The following is a 17,388-nucleotide window of genomic DNA, read 5'->3' as shown; positions in this document are numbered from 1 at the left end:
GTCATATCATCAATTCTTCTTTCTTTTGCTCGTATTTTATCTGCAGCACATGTTTGGCTTAAAGCCAAGTAGGGAAGCAAATCAAATTATATTTGGAACACAGGGCGTTACACTTGCCTTTAAGCAAGTAAAAGTTAGGGTCTAAGCTTATCGCCTTGATATATTTGAAGCGGATCTCGTCTAGTCCATAACAGACGCTGCCAGACCTGCTCAGCTCTTCCAGCAACTTCTGTTTTGGTTCCTGATTTACAGCATCCAAAGTTCTTTCAGTTTTTATTTGGATGTTGAATTTATGTGTACTGTACAGGTATAAAACTTAATCAAAAACACTTATGAAATGTGGCCCTGTATCTCATCAGGGCTGGAACACAAAGGCAAGAAACATTAAAAAAAACATAAATTTATCGTCAGACTCCTGTCAAATAGTGTTCAGTCTTAAACATCATACTTCAGGAAGGCTATTTGGCCTTGGTAGGCAGGTTCATATGAATCTGAAAGAACTATACTACAGCTTAGAAGGCTGCCGTGTGACGACGATGGCATACATTTGGTAAAATTCCAATGTAGATCGAAAGAAAAAAAGATTTATACTTCCATGACACTTTCTACAGTCCATAACATGCCAAGGCACTTTACAGCAGATGAAGTACCTTTGAATTGTTTTAACGTAGAAGATGGAGAGTTGATCTAATTGAAGTGCCTCAAGTTATAATAAACATAGTGAAGCTATTTTCGTGGCATCCAGAAATGGATGCTGGAATGTCACAGTTAGAGCTTGATTATTAAAGAGAAATCTGGAAAGCTATCCACAAAAGGCCGTAGAGACTGAACAACTTCAAATGTTCAAGAATGAGACAGACAGATTTTTATCATCAAGCAAGGGGAACAAACACTATGGACTAAAGACTGTCAAACACGTTTTAGAAGTACAGATCAGCCATTATTAACGGAATTACCAAAATAGCTTATAAGATTGGCTCCTATTCATATATTTCTACAAGAAAATCACCAACCTCTGGATACAACGCATCATCCTCCGACACTTCCGCCATCTACAATCCGACCCCACCACCCAAGACATTTTTCCATCCCCACCCCTGTCTGCTTTCCGGAGAGACCACTCTCTCCATGACTCTCTTGTTCGCTCCACACTGCCCTCCAACCCCACCACACCCGGCACCTTCCCCTGCAACCGCAGGAAGTGCTACACTTGCCCCCACACCTCCTCCCTCACCCCTATCCCAGGCCCCAAGATGACATTCCACATTAAGCAGAGGTTCACCTGCACATCTGCCAATGTGGTATACTGTATCCATTGTACCCGGTGTGGCTTCCTCTACATTGGGGAAACTAAGAGGAGGCTTGGGGACCGCTTTGCAGAATACCTCCGCTCGGTTCGCAATAAACCACTGCACCTCCCAGTCACAAACCATTTCCACTCCCCCTCCCATTCTTTAGATGACATGTCCATCATGGGCCTCCTGCAGTGCCACAATGATGCCACCCGAAGGTTGCAGGAACAACAACTCATATTCCACTTGGGAACCCGGCAGCCCAATGGTATCAATGTGGACTTCACCAGCTTCAAAATCTCCCCTTCACCCACCGCATCCCAAAACCAGCCCAGTTCGTCCCCTCCCCCCACTGCACCCAAAACCAGCCCAGCTCATCCACTCTCCCCACTGCATCCCAAAAACCAGTCCAGCCTGTCTCTGCCTCCCTAACCTGTTCTTCCTCTCCCCCATCCCTTCCTCCCACGCCAAGCCGCACCTCCATCTCCTACCTACTAACCTCATCCCACCTCCTTGACCTGTCTGTCTTCCCTGGACTGACCTATCCCCTCCCTACCTATACTCTCCTCTGCACCTATCTTCTTTTCTCTCTATCTTCGGTCTGCCTCCCCCTTTCCCTATTTATTCCAGAACCCTCACCCATCCAGCTCTATGATGAAGGGTCCAGGCCCGAAACATCAGCTTCTGTGCTCCTGAGATGCTTCTTGGCCTGCTGTGTTCATCCTGCCTCACATTTGATTATCTTGGACTCTCCAGCATCTGCAGTTCCCATTATCTCTCATTGTTTACAAGTAGTTAGGTTGTGAATTGTATCATACACAGAAAGTCAAACCTGTGGTCTTAGTTTTCAATAACATAGGTTTGCATATTGTAGGCAATACTGACATTTTTCCCAAGGTTTGGATAACATAAGCATAGATCAGCATTGTTTTTTGCCTTTTTCTTCTTTTAGAGGACCATAGGATCCCTACAGTGTGGAAACAGGCCCTTCGGTCCAACCAGTCCACACTGATCCTCAGAGCACCCCACCCAGACCCAACCCCCTCTAGCCCACCCAAGCTACACTACACTAAGCACTACGGGCAATTTAGCGTGGCCAATCCACCTAGCCTGCACATCTTTGGACTGTGGAAGGAAACCGGAGCACCCGGAGGAAACCCAAGCAGGCAATCAATTCACTTGTTTTGAGCAATTTATTAATGTGCAGAACACGAGTCATTCTGATCCTTCACTCAACTTGAAATTAAACAACAAGGTTTCATTTTAAAAAACAGACGAGAGATGCACTTCATGAAAAAGTACTTGCCAAACAATTTTTTAAAATGGTACATGGAGAGAGAAAACCTTTGCATCATTTATTACAAGATCGCATACACACAAGTTACATATTTCCACTTGATTTAGGTCACTGCGTCATATTTGTAAATGAGCCAACCGCTTGCACTCATTAAATGTGTGCCTTTTAACAATTAATGTACCTTGGCAATAATAACATTCCTTTTTTTAAAAACTTTAGCAGCAACCTTGTTGCGGAGATACGTGTCCTTCCACTTTCTGATGTCCCCACCCCATGCTGTGTTGGCAGACAGAGAAAATGTATTTCCCCACAGGGCAGTGAAAAAATATAATCAAATGGCCAGGTCACCTACAGCTGCTCCTATGTAGCTCCTAGCAACCCAGACCTAGATTAAATGGCATGTTGTGTTTCGCGCTACCATACATGACCGTTTGTTTAACATTACACCGCACAGATGGCTTCATGTTTTGATAGCTGTAATAATCAGCACAGAAGTAAATTCCCCCCCAATTTGTTTAAGTGCTCATCTCATAGCAGTGTTAGTAACAGGCACATCAACGATGCTTCATTACCAGTGAAGACTGAGAGCATAACACTGCAGAATGATGACTTCTGAGGCATGTGCATCACTAAATATGTCACCAGAAATAAACTTAGAAATAATGAAGTTGCTGTTGTGAAGCAGATCTCTTGCCTCACCAGGACTAAATTAGACGGCTCTCAAATACAGAGTGAAGAAACACCCTGCAGTCATAAAACTGCCCCTCGATTTCAATGGAGGCAGATGGCCGCACTTGTGCTGCCTAATGATTTGAATGACTTTTGTATGCTACCAGCACTAGCCACCCTGCTCAGTGGCCGCACACATCAAGGAGAGGTCCTGATTTGCATCAGTTCAAAATAGTGTGAACTGCTTTAAAAAAAAGTTGCATTATGGTGGACCAAATGCTGACACTTATACAAAAGGGGACTTCAGCTTGCCTCCAACACGATGGGCTCTTGTCTTATTTAGCAGCTTCCTGAGCAGCACCTTGTCAAAGGCCTTATGGAAATCCAAGTAGATTATGTCCACTGGCTCTCCTTTGTCTAACTTGCTCATTATCTCTTCAAAGAATCCTAATAGATTTTTCAAGCATGACTTCTCCTTTATGAAGCCATGGAGTCATACAGCACAAAAACATACCCTTCGGTCCAACTCATCCATGCTGACCAGGTTTCCCAAACTAAACAAAGTCCCATTTGCCTGCATTTGGCCCATATCCCTTCAAACCTTTCTTAATCATGTCCCTATCCAAATATCTTTTAAATGTCTTAACTCTCTCTGCATCAATTACTTTCTCTGGCAGTTCATTCCAGATACGAACCACCTTTTATGTGGAAAAGGTGTCCTTCAGGTCCCTTTTCAATCTTTCTCCTCTCATCTTGAAAATATGCCCTCTGGTTATGAACTCCCCTACTCGAGGGAAAAGACCCTTCCTATTCACCTCATCTGTGCCTCTAATGATTTTATAAATCTCTAAGGTCATCTTTCAACTGGCCACGCTCCACTGAAAAATCTCCCAGCCTATCCAACCTTTCTTTATAACTTAAACCCTCCAGTCTCAACAACATCCTCATAAATGTCTCTGCACCCTCTTTGACTTAATAATATCCTTCCTATAACAAAACAACCTGAACTATCCGCAGTGCTCCAAAAGTGGCCTCCCTAACATCCTGTACAACCGCTAACATCCTGTACAACCACAACATGACAGCCCAACTCCTATACTCAGTGGTCTGAGCAATGAAGGCAAACATGCTAAACACTTTCTTAACTACCTTGTCTACCTGTGATGCGACTTTCAAAGTACTATGTACCTGAACCCCTCAATCTTTCTTTTCATCATATCAAATTGCAATATCTTGCATTTATCCAAATTAAACTCCATCTACCACTGTTCATCCCACTTGCCCAATTGATCAAGATCCCTTTGTAATCTTAAATAACCTTCTTCACTGTCAACTGTACCACCAATTTTGCTGTGATCGGTAAACTTAGTAAGCATGTCTCCCTAAATTCTCATCCAAATCATTTATATAAATGACAAATAAGTGACCCAAACCTATTTTGCCATGCACTTCACAACATCATCCTTAATATCAGAATAATATCTAAAATCTTACCAATTACAGAGACAGATTGAATTGCAATCTCTTCAACCCCCCTCTGCTATCTACTCCAGACCTCTGGGGAGTAGTCCTTCCGGCCTGGGTGGTTTATCCACCTTCAGACCTTTCAGCTTCCCCAGCACCTTCCGCTTAGTGATGGCCACATCTGCCCCTGTCTCTCTTGATCTTCTGATATACTGCTGGTGTTTTCCACTGTGAAAACTGAGGCAAGTGCCTCTTCAGTTCCTCTGCCATTTCTATGTTCCTTATTACTACTTCTCCAGCCTCATTTTCCAGTGGTACAATGTCCTCACTTGCCTTTTTCTTTTCTTTTATACATTGGAAAGAAAACTTCGAATCTGCTTTTTATTTCGAGCTAACAAATCCTCAAATTTCATCTTCTCCCCCTTCCTGCTTTTCTGGTTACCCTCCGCTCATTTGTAAAGGCTTCGCAAACCTCTGGTTTCCCACAAATCTTGACCACACTGTACATTTTTTCATTTGTTTTTACACTGTTCCTGACTTCCCTGGTCAGCCATGGTTGCTCTGTCCTCTTTTTAGTATGATTCCTCTTCTTCTGGATGAATTTACTTCCAAATTACTTCCAGAAACTCTCAGAAGATGATTGCTGCTTCATCACCTTCCCTGCTAAGCTCCCCTTCCAATCAATTCTGGCCAACTCCTCCCTCATGTCTTTGTAGTTACCTTTACTCAATTGTAACACTGTTACATCTGATTCAAGCCTCTCCCCCTTCAAACTGCAGTGTGAATTCTATCATATTATGGTCACTGCCGACTAAGTGTTCCTTCACTTAAGCTCCCCAATCAAGTCTACCTCTACCAGCAGATTCACTACCAACCTGATTCTCCCAGTCCATCAGCACATTGAAGTCCCCCACAATTAATGTAATAGTGCCCTTCTTACATGCCTTTTGTATCACCTGACATTTCTTCCCTCGTCCTGGCCACTGTAAGGACCTCCGTGCATAACTCACATCAGGGTTTTTGTTTCTTTGCAGTTCCTCAACTTTATCCACAGATTCCATGTCTTCCAACTCTATATCATGTATTGTTATTGATTCAATTTCACTTCTTACAAACAGTTGTAAGTTACCTGCCCGCTCTATCCAAATAATACCTGTCCTTAGTTCCCAGCCCTTGCAGCTGTGTGTGGTAATTTCAATCTGTGCTACAAGCTCATGTGCCTTATTCCGTACACTGTTTGCATCTAAATACAATACGCACAGTCCTGCATTGACTGCCCTCCATCTCGTTGTTGTTCCTTTATCGGCTGTGCCTGAAATTAGATTCTTCATGCTTTTCCATACTCTCTGACCTATTATTTGCCTGGAAATTTTAATAACCTCTTCTGAGCCCTCCCCTTTCTTTAATTTTTCTATAATTTTCCGAACAAGGGAACCAACTCTCCCCAGCGTTTAGTGTAAAGTCTTATCCACAGCCCTAGTTATGCACTTTGCCAGGACTTTTCAGGTACAGCCCATTGCATTGGATCAGCTCCCTCTCACTCCAGTACTGTTGCCAATGTCTCCTTATATTTGAACATTAACCTCCCAGATTAATCTTTGAGCCACACGTTTTTAACTCTTTAATTTTATTTGCTTTGGCTCAGAAATCCAGAGATTACAACCTTTTTGGTTCTACTTTATAATTCAGCATTTAGCTGCTCTTATTCCCTCAGCAGAACCTCTTTCTTCTTTCGACCTCTATCACTGGTACCCACAAGTGAATATTTTCCCTTCAACTCCAAATTCCTCTAAGCCCAGATGAGATATCCTGAATAGGAGCCACCAGGTTTTCCAATTGCCTGCTGCTCAGCCATGTCTGGAAGCATCTAGACTGAGCAGAAACCCTAACAGCAGTAAAAAAAAAATCCTTCAGCATTTCCTACACAGTTGAAATTTGCAATATATTAGCGACAGCCTGATGAAATCAACCAGCAACTAATTTGCAAGTCTTTAATACTCCCTTTCATTTCCACTGGAAGGGTGCTTCTTGCTGTTAAACACAAGTTCAGCTGTGACAGATAAAAAGTTAGCAGGGTACATGTGCTTAATAAAGGCAGCACTGGAATTACATCAATCAGCACCGTTTGATGTCATAATCGAGTGGTGCTGTATATTTTTGTATCTCCTGACATATTTTCTTCCGTGTATCCTAATTACTGCTAGAAGGCTTGTTCAAAATGCCACAAAAAATTGCCAAGCCTTTAATAGTTGTACCAGGATACAATTTGCCCCACAGTTGCACATACAACCAGTTTGCAGCTCTCTGCATCCAAGGACAAATACTAATGACAGCTCAATTCCTTAACAACCCCCACACTGTCAATTACCTAAACAAATCTTATATAGAACATTGTTTGGCTATGGCAGATCAGGAAAGAAAGATTTACTATAGATAAGTTAATTTGGGTGCATGTGCTTTTGGTTCAAATGAAGAATACCTAGCTAATTACTGCTACAGTGTTCAGCTTTTCACATAACTAAAAACAGGTTAGCATATAACAAATAAAACATTTCTCAAGAATTATCATATTACTTTTGTTCTTCTTTGGATTGCAATATCATTTCTCATAAAATGACTTTTTATCATCTCACCTGAGATACAATGAGTAATCTACGAAAATCTTCGCAATATTTTCCATGAAACGTACAGTTGTTTTACCAACATCCCACGAAGTAAACATAGCATTAGGGAATGTTAGCCAAGCAACTAAATGCATTTCTATCTTTTATGCAGCGTCATTGACCCCAGACAGGCAGGTCTCAGGTTGTTGACAATACTGGCAAGTATACAGTTTCTGTCGTCCAAACGTCTAGCAGCAGTAGATAATTAGTTTATCTATGGGTGCTTTGTATTGAACTCAAGATTTCCCTTCATGGTTTACAGATGTACTGAACAGGATCACAATATAGCCTATCACAAGAAAAGTACATTAATGCAATTTAATACTTACATTTCCAGGTTTCTCCCCAGCTACTTTCCCTCTTCTCCCTCCAGCTTTCTGCAACAGGGCATATTCAAAATCAGGAAATTTATGAGTTTTATGAAGATGCAAAAGATGTAGGTCTGCTCTTGGTATGTAGCAGGAGTTTACTTTGAAAACTAGACACCAGTCTTATGCACATCTGCTCCCCATTACCTATTATCAGCCTCCACATGAACTACAGCAGAGTAGCACTGAGAGGTGGCATTGCCATCAATCTCTCAGGACCAAAGTTCAATTTAAAGTTGTTTTAAACTTCCCAACATCTCCTCTAAAGAATAGTGACGTTTCTTCAACCAAAGGTAAAGGTTTATTTAGTACAGAGTTTATCAAGTACCGAGTACTTAACAACCACAACGGGTGTTTCAACAGGCATCTCTTAAGAAATAAAGAAATCTTTAACAGCAGAATTCCTATTTTAAAATGCATAAAAACTTTTGCAACATTACAGCACTGAAAATGCAAAAGATGCTGCACAGGGCAATATATATTTTGTTTTCTTTAGAAAGACATAGTGATATTAGGGCAAATGGCCAAAAGCTTGGACAAACAGCTCGGTTTAAAGATGGACCTTAATGGAGGAGGCCCTCAGCAATTGAAGGTATGCCCAGTAACACTGTAGCGGATAAACTCAAAATCGTTAAATTTCAGGATTGTAGCAATCTCAAAGGCCCGTAGGATTGATTGGGATGACAGAGAGATGAGATGGTCTGTTAGGACCATAAGAGTAGTTGAAAATAGAGATCAAGAGGAACTTGAGGCATCGCCAGGCCAGAAGCCAATACAGGTCAACAAGCATTGGGGTAATGGTGAACAGGATTTGCTGCAAATGAGAAAATGGACTGCAAAACTTTTACTGGGCTCCATTTGATGGAGGGAGCAAGATGAAAGGCTGGCCAAGATTCCAGTGGAGTGTCAAGTTACAGATACCAAGGCCTAAAGAGGATTTCATGAATACATACGTTGGGAGGGGACAGAGTTAGCAATGTTACAGAGGTGGAAACTGGCTGTCTTGATGTTGAAGTGGATGGGTGTCTAGAAGCTCATCCGCGCATCAAATGCAACACCAAGTTTGCAAACAGCCCATTTTAGGCAGAGGGGTGACATCAGTTACGAAAGAATGGAGCTTGTAGCCAGACCAAAGACAATGATGTTCTTGAAAGTTTTACTCTTACAATACCGCATGCTGGACAAGCAGATAGGCAATCAAGAGATTGCAGAGAAATACATGTGCACATGTGCAACACAAGTGTAAATCTGGATTACTTCAGTAAGTAAATGACAAAATATAAAAACTGAAAGAACAGCGGATGCTGTGAACCAGGAATAAAAACAAAGATGCCAGAAAAGCTCAGCTGGCCTGGCAGTATCTGTGAAGGAAAAAAATAGTTAACGTTTTGAGTCCAGTGACCCATCCTCAGAACTAATACATAAGTCTTGATCCAAAACTAGATCTTGAATCCCTTAAGTCGATCCCTCTGTGGCCATAGCTGTGTCAGGCTGATGGAAACTCCAGCCACAGGTAGGAAACTGTGGGGGAGATGGCATCAGTTCTTTGGGAAACATCAAACAGAATTATGTGCCTTCCCAGCCTATTATCTGCCCACTGCGTGACCTCCTTTGCGACGGAAACCATAGGCAGTGGAAGTCCTCCCTCCCATATGCTGCCAGCTAGAGACCAACAGTTCCTCTTGCCACCAGCATCAGGGAGGCTAGGGGCTGCCGAAGGAACTGGACTCCCCAGAGACCCAGAACCATTGTGAGACCTCAGAGGCGAAGGGTGGATGTGCGTCAAGGGGAAGGAGGCAAGCGGAATCAAAAGCAATGTACAGGATGGCTTTCAGCATCCAATGCCAGTTCAAGAGCTGGGTCCCTCAATTAGGCAGATTCGCCAGATAGAGGGGGATCCGTCCCCCCCTCTACTGACAGATTACAGCAGAAGACTTTCCAGAGGCTTAAAAAGCCATAAAGCCTCCATTTAAGGGGTCTCACAGTACAGTTTTGCCATCCCTACCTCTGTGTCGTCAGGTCTGGGTTCAAGTCCCACCTGTTCCAGAGGTGTGTACGAATCTGAAATTTAAAAAAAAAATCTCTAATCAACCTTTCCAGAGATGTTATTGCACACCTCTGGAGCTGGTGGGACTTGAACAGTGGCCTCCTGCCTCAGAGGTAGGGACACTTCCACAAGACTCCACCACATCGCTGAACAGACTGTCGATATTTTCCAATCAGCCTCAATTTAATCCCTGAGTGACCAATAAATTGTAATGGACTCAGATAATGGGTGACATTTGGCTTCTTCGAAAGTCTAACTATCATCCTGTTACTTGAATGGGAATCCCACATCAGCCTTGTGCATCCTCCATCTGAACTGGAGGAGGTTCTCCCACCATTGGGAGACTGATCGGGACATCTCTCATGATTTATTATGTTTCCTGATGCTGTGAAAGAGTGCTCTGTGGGCACTGGCATGGCCTGCTTTAAGGGAAGATGTACTTCCACATCTAATTAAGCTGCAGATATGTCTTTTTTGAAATTCATGTTTCAATTTCCCAAATGCCATTTTCCACCATTAAAGAAAAACATATTTGAAAATCATCCAGTTCAAGTGATTGTTTGATGTGTTATCAAGTGAGTTCAGGCCAAAGTGCATGAAAATATTGTGCAATACTGAGCAAAATCTGCAATTCAAAATGAAAGATCTTACAGGGCTAATATTCCAAGATTACAGCTTGTGTCTTGTACAGCTCCAACTATATATGCAGTAGAAAATTACAGACACATTCCTCATGCGTGCTGATGCATTAATTTCAATTAGTGAAGAAGCATTGGTCGTGTACTAATGATAGCCATGTCAGTGCATGCCATTTTTTATTAGGTTACCATGCTTGCATTGCTATTCTGGTTATTGGAGGAAGATAGGACTTAATATGATGCCTTCCTTCCAGTCTCCTACGGACGTTTGCCCAGTTAGATAGTGGACCCAAAAGAATTCCTCCTCACCCTGGCTCTACAACAACTCAGCAACACCATTCAACCTTGCTTCTCAGTAAGCATTCTTCACTCACCGGATCCGGCTTACTGCATACCTTCTGTGTGCAGCTGTACACATTTTATTTTAGGTTAATGCCAAGATCGATAAAATGGTTATTCTCTGGCACTTCCTCAAGAATGCTATGCTGCTTCCTTCTTTTAATATGTTCTCAAAATCTATCTCTTAGCTCCTGTATTACCATTACAGCCCAATTCTCGCAATGATACCCCTGAGGGTGTTTTGTATGATTAAGCTACAATATGAATATGGCCTGTTTAGAATGGCCACAAGTGAAGCTGCAGATAGTAACTGGCACCCTCAGAACCATATCTGAACAGGAATAACAGACTTCCAAGGAAAGGAGAATATTGGAAAAATCATATTTTTGATGTATTGTCAAATAGTATTAAAATTAATGACTTAGAGTTACATGGACTTTTTAAACCACAACTTGAAGCTTTCTTTCCGTCTTAACTGGTAACAAAGATAAAAGACATCCTACATACTACAAGAAAATGTGCAAGCAGTATGTCTAGTAAATTAGGCAGAATTTCCCTAGCACAGGTTGCTATGTTTGAAATGACTGTCAAATAACAGTCTTGCAGTATGAATGTTCCAATAATGCATGGGACTTCCCATTAACTGTTTAGTATCTTCTACCTTATATTTTAGTTACCAAATGTTGCAAAAGGTTAAGTAAAGCAACGTCAAGTGGAAAGACATGGCAAAATCTAGTTTTGCAAAGTTTAGAAGTGATTGCTTCAAAGTAGAGATGCTTAAATGATGATGGAGGAACATAGCAGGCCAGGCAGCATCGGAGGAGGAGGAACATTGATGTTTTGGGTCAGGACCCTTCTTCAAGACCTCTTCTGAAATAGGGTCCCAACCCGAAATGTCAACGTTCCTGCTTCTCCGTTGCTGCCTGGCCTGCTGTGTTCCTGCAGCTCCACATTGTGTTATCTCTGACTCCAGCATCTGCAGTTCTTCCTATCTCCCATTAAATGATGGTGGGTGTGACTGATTTGATTTACTATCCTGGAAAACTGAAGAGTAGCAGGTCAGAGGAAATCAAAATTTAACCTTTTGAATCATTTTATCTCATTTGTTAAAATTCCTTGCAGCATTAACATCATCTAATTCTTACATTTAGATGCTCAGTAACATTTTCAAAAAATTCCTTAAAATTAAGAAATGCCTGATTGAAAGATTATTTCTGTAATTAACTTAAATAACCCCATCTTGAAATTGTTCAGTAACTTTCTCGAGAGGCCAAATCTAAAGTAATTCAAAAGAACAATAGACAAAGCCAAAAACGTGCAAGAGAAACCTCAATTTTTGAAACAATTTTTGCAGAAGGTAAATCTACTGATGAATGAATGTGGGTAGAAGAGACAAGGAGGGATGCAAAGTTTGACACATTATGTTCCTTGTATTTTGTGGTTAGCAAATAGTTAGCAAGATACGCCGCCATTCATTATACTTCTGTGGGATTTTGTAAGGTGGTAATTGAACATTTCAGCACAGTACCTTCTTCGTGGGATTTAGAACCTGAGCAAGGAATGCTGCATTACCTTTGCCAATCAGATCAAGGAGGCCTCATTGTGACACACAGATTCTAAACCAGGAAGTGCAACTTGGAATATTTACATCAAACGTTAAGTAATGTGCAAAAATTAAAATAAAAGGCACTGATAAACAGTTTTGGAGATAGCACATGTGGGCCAGCAAAATTAAGTAAAAATCCATCAACATTTAACATCTCAATGAAAGAAACTCTGCATTTCTAATTGTAAATTTTCAACGCAACGAATGCTACATAAGATAATGATTCTGAAACGGTTAATGATGGAAGATCTTCAGATGGCTAATTTTTCTTATTTCAACAGATGTAAAATTTATAATTTGAACCACCCAAAAAAAGGCTTCTCATGTTTTGCCATAATTTGTATAATTATGATTTTCATTTTGTGCTACAGTAATATAATCTATATATTTCTCCCAAATTATTATTGTGGAAATAGCAGATCACAGTTTCAATAAACAACCAAGAGTTTTCCATGAACTGAAACCTACATCTTTATTCTCGACTACTGTTGGATTTATTTGGCCTAAGTATGTTGAAGCACTGACTGGAGAATGTGAAAAATGAAGACAACACTTCTGAATTCATTTACAAATGGACTACGCAGAAACAGAAAGAGATAGGTAAAACAAAGCTATTTTTATGTGAAAACAACCATCCTTTTTTCAAGAAACTATCTATTTATAATCTCTTGAAATGTAACAGCTCCTTTAGGCAAATCAGTCAAACCCTTATTTTCAGTGAATGAGATGCTACTCTTAGACTCTAGAGTCAGAAGTGCCCCATGAAGCCTGGGTGTCTTTGGCATTATCAAGAGATAAGAACCAGAAGGAGAGTATTTATTCCATCTGCTTTTATGTCAAGCAGTCTACTGTACTTTGAAATGAACAATTAACATTCTTATATTTTATATCTAGAAAAGAGAATAACCTTCATTTTTAACCCGAGCAATGTGAAAGTGCTCTTAACCCAAAGATAAAAACATTAGCTTGTGCTATTCTTGGATGAAGAAGTTAGCAAGAGTGTGCCAGGTATAAACTACAGGGTCATGAAAACATTAAATTAAGCAGCTATACAAAAGCTCAGAGCCACCAAAAATACTGCATCATAACTAGTGCACTCAAGGCTGACTTCAGTGAACTACACAGTCATAAACCCAGACAACCTAATATTTGGAACACAATCATGCATATCATGTGCATTGTTTAAAAATAGGATGAATGGAACATTGAGTTTAGTTTTATAACTGAAATGTCTTTAGGAAAAACTGACAGTCAAACATCTTTAACAACATAGAATAACATTATTTACAATGTAGTTTACTGTTATTCATACAGAAGTATGGCTATGATAAATTATCACACTGGTGAATTTATTTTCTCTAGCTTTAAATGATTTAATAGTTCAAAGCACCTGCAACCCCAAGTGTTCATAAATTTCAAACACCTCTCACTCTTGTTTCTCCTTTCCTGACTCTGATCTTGCTTTATTCCTTCTCCTGCTTCACATCAGTTTATTAAGTAAAGGAATACATTACTTGATTTTTAAAAAAAGTTAACTTGTTAATTAAAATAAAGCACGTAGTAGGAAGCCAAGCAGAAAAAAAAAGTACACCATTTGGTCAATTCTTATAATTATTACCTTGTCTTGGAGTTGAAAAATAACTGATTAAAATTGCGACAATATCAAAGTGCATATTTTGCAACATACCAGACTGTTCTGACATTGCAGCAATAACTAGACATATATTAAGCTTTTGGACTGTAGCTCTGCAATCATTTCTTCCCATAAGTACACTGAAAGGTCGTGAATGCCACACTTACATCAATGGTAACTGAATATTACAGTTTTCATTTAGATATTTTTTCAGATATTTTTCAGCAAGCTTACTTTAATCTTGCTTCCTGGACAGAATCATGGTATATCATGGTTGTATCTATCAAATTCTGGCATGTATCCCAGCATCCTAACATTTGACATTCATTTGCTTTCTGAGCTTTTAGCCCAGTCATTATTTACAATTGACCACTTACTGAGTTACTTAGCTTTTTCAACCTTGTCCAATATTAGGAGATAGATATGCATTTTGAAAATAAAAATAATATAAAAAACAGATCCTTGGCAGGTCTCTATTTCCATCTTGGCCAAAGGAAGAATATAGAATTAGACAGGCTCAAGCACTGCATGTCTATGTTCAACTAGTTCCCTTTTGAGCACTGGGAAGAAAAGAAATGTTACCTCCATTTTATTTTAATAATTGAGGATATGCATGGGCATTAAAGATGGCTATTTGTCAATGTCCTCTACAAGATGACTGCAACAGATGTATGCAAGGCTAGATTTTTCTATATGACAGCATTAATACAAACAGCACACAGGAACTTGTAGCATTACATTTTGATTCCAATTCCCTGGCTCAGTTTAAATACAATCGCAAAGGTAGGACCCCATTTTCAGCTCCAGCCGTTGGTGAGGGCTCAAATCTTGGGAAGTGACACAATTGGCAGAGGGAAACCTGGCACTACAGTCTCCTTACCTGCTAGCAGCAGCATGTCCAGCCCAATTATGTTCAGTGTGTCATTTCACAAATGTTCTCCACTTCACTCTTCATTACCTGCATTGAGGTCTTTCAGCTAACTCCAGCATAACCTGCAATGCGCGATTCCCAAAAAAGATGATCGGGCAACAGTAAAGCATTCTAGCATTGAAGTGGTGACAGATGCAAAAGACGGATTGGGTGGTGGAGTGGAAAGGGACATCTCCTTTGGTTTCCTGAGAAAGTAGGCATTACACTAGAGATCTCTTAGTTTCAATGAGCTGATTAGTATCATTGTCTTGGAGACAATAAATACTGTAGATGCTGGAAGCTAGAGTCAATAAAAAGGATGCTGGAAAAGCACAGCAGGTCAGACAGCATCCGAGGAGCAGGAAAGTCAATGTCTCATGCTGAAATCCTTCATCAGGGCTGGGGAGAGGGAGGGGAACCCAGAAATAAATAGAGGCGTGGGGGGGGGGGGGGGGGGGTAGAGCTGGAGGGAGGGTAAATGAGACGGAGATAGGTGGATGCAGATTATTACATCATCTTCTCACATTTCCACCACCTACAATCAGACCTCACCACCAAAAATATATTTCCTTCCTGATCCTTATATGCTTTCAGCAGGGTCCATTTGCTCCAAAACTCCCTTGTCAGATCCACACTCCCCGCTAACATCCCCCTATATCTCCCCCCTCGCCTCTGTCCAAGGCCCCAGGAAATCCTTCAAAATCTGGCAAAGATTCATCTGCTCTTGATGTAACATCATCTACTTTATCCCATGCTCCTGACATAATCTCCTCTACATCGGGGAGACCAAACACAGACTCAGGGGCCAGTTTGTGGAGCATCTGCGTTCTGCACACACCAACCAACCCAGCCTTCTGGTTGTCATTCACTTTAACTCCCTCTCCCAATCCCACTCCCTTGGCCTCCTCCACCATTCAGAATGAGGCCAAACGTAAACTGGAGGCACAACACCTCATATTTTGCTTTTTATACTTACAGTCCAATGGCCTGAACACTGACTTCATTAACTTTGAAATCTCTCCTCCGCTAATCTGTCCATTTTCCAACTTATCCATCCGTATCACCCTTCCTATTGACCAACCACAACAACCCCCACCTGTACCACCAGCTTCAAAATCTCTCCACCCCCAACCCTGTCCATTTTTCCACTCATTTATCTGCACCAGCCTTCCTATTGATCAACCACAATAACTCTCTACCTGCATCCACTGATCTCTATCTCACCTACCCTCCCTCCAGCTCCAACCCATTTCCCCTATATTTTTCTGGGCTCCCCTCCCCTCCCCAGTATTGGCGAAGGGTTTTCATCTGAAACATTGGCTTTCCTGCTCTTTGGATGCTGTCTGACCAGCTGTGCTTTTCCAGATCCACATTTATTGAATAGTATAATTTCTTGCCCATTACTGATCAAACTGAGCAAAGCCTAATCATGGTGGTTCTAACAAATGTGTCCTTCCTTGATGCTGCTGTCTCAGAAAAATCCAAGGCTGCATCACCCATGATTTCTTAATATGTAGCACACATATGATTTGCTGACATTACACTGTTATCCTCACTAAAATCCCGTGACATGAAAGCTGCAGTCTGTGGGAACTCACACAGGCAATATCTATGTCCCTGATAAAAATGGACTGCAAGTTCAGCACAATTTCTGCACACTCACATATATTGATCATTACTCAAGTCAACATAAGAATATGTTTGCAAACTGCCATCAGCTTCCTCTCCTGGCTTCCTTTTGAATTGACTTCTTGCGCGCTTCGTGTCAAAAATGAAATTCCCGAGTGAAACTACCCTGCATCATGTGCTGAATTCTTAAGGATGGTCTAAAAATGAAAGGATAGCAAGAAGGAAAACAGTTGCATCAAATTCAAAACGTTGACAACATTGCCTGCACAGGAGAGGGAAATCAATGCTGGTGGTTCATGGAAACCATACAGACACTGTAGTCTCGGTTTTGTTGGGCAGAGCCAGCTGCTAACATTGGAGGGGATGGAACATCAACTGATGGTGGAATTTGAATTCAATAAATGTCTAAATTAAGAGTCTAATGATGACCACGAAACAACGGTCAATTTTTGGAAAAACCCATCTGGTTCACTCATGTCTTTTGGAGACGAAAACTGCATCCTTACCTAGACTGGCCCACGTGTAACTCCAGACCCACAGTTTGTGGGTAACTCTTAACTGCCCTCTGGACAATTAGGGATGGGTAATAAATGCCGGCCTAGTCAGTGACACCCTCTTCCAGTGAATGAATTTTTTTTTAAAATGGCATGAGAAAGAACATTTTAATTGATGCTATTGTTCAAGGATTTGTATTGGGACCAAGGCCTCCACAGCTCATTGTCCTCTTTCAGGTGCTCTGAGAGATGGATTTTGATGCAGCCATTACCCCTGACTCACAAATACAGAGTCCATACTTTTTCCTCCTGCTATCCTCCAATATTTCACTCAAAGAA

At 41.1% G+C, this 17,388-nt stretch overlaps 1 protein-coding gene across 14 annotated transcripts in view; it reads right to left on the bottom strand.

Annotated features, from left to right (window-relative positions):
- Positions 1-17,388, bottom strand: part of LOC125452409 (testis development-related protein-like) — a 61,319-nt gene that overhangs the window by 31,064 nt on the left and 12,867 nt on the right. For 9 of the 14 annotated variants that reach the window (XM_048530747.2, XM_048530745.2, XM_048530744.2 and 6 more), the window contains one exon: positions 7,715-7,762. The exons of the other annotated variants lie outside the window; for them this stretch is intronic. In XM_048530747.2, coding sequence (XP_048386704.1) covers positions 7,715-7,762 — 48 coding nt within the window. The remainder of the gene's footprint in view (positions 1-7,714; positions 7,763-17,388) is intronic. 14 annotated transcript variants of the gene reach the window in all.

This window comes from Stegostoma tigrinum, chromosome 4, assembly GCF_030684315.1.
Source record: "Stegostoma tigrinum isolate sSteTig4 chromosome 4, sSteTig4.hap1, whole genome shotgun sequence".
Lineage (NCBI taxonomy): Eukaryota > Metazoa > Chordata > Chondrichthyes > Orectolobiformes > Stegostomatidae > Stegostoma > Stegostoma tigrinum.
This window is presented reverse-complemented; position numbering and strand designations above follow the sequence as displayed.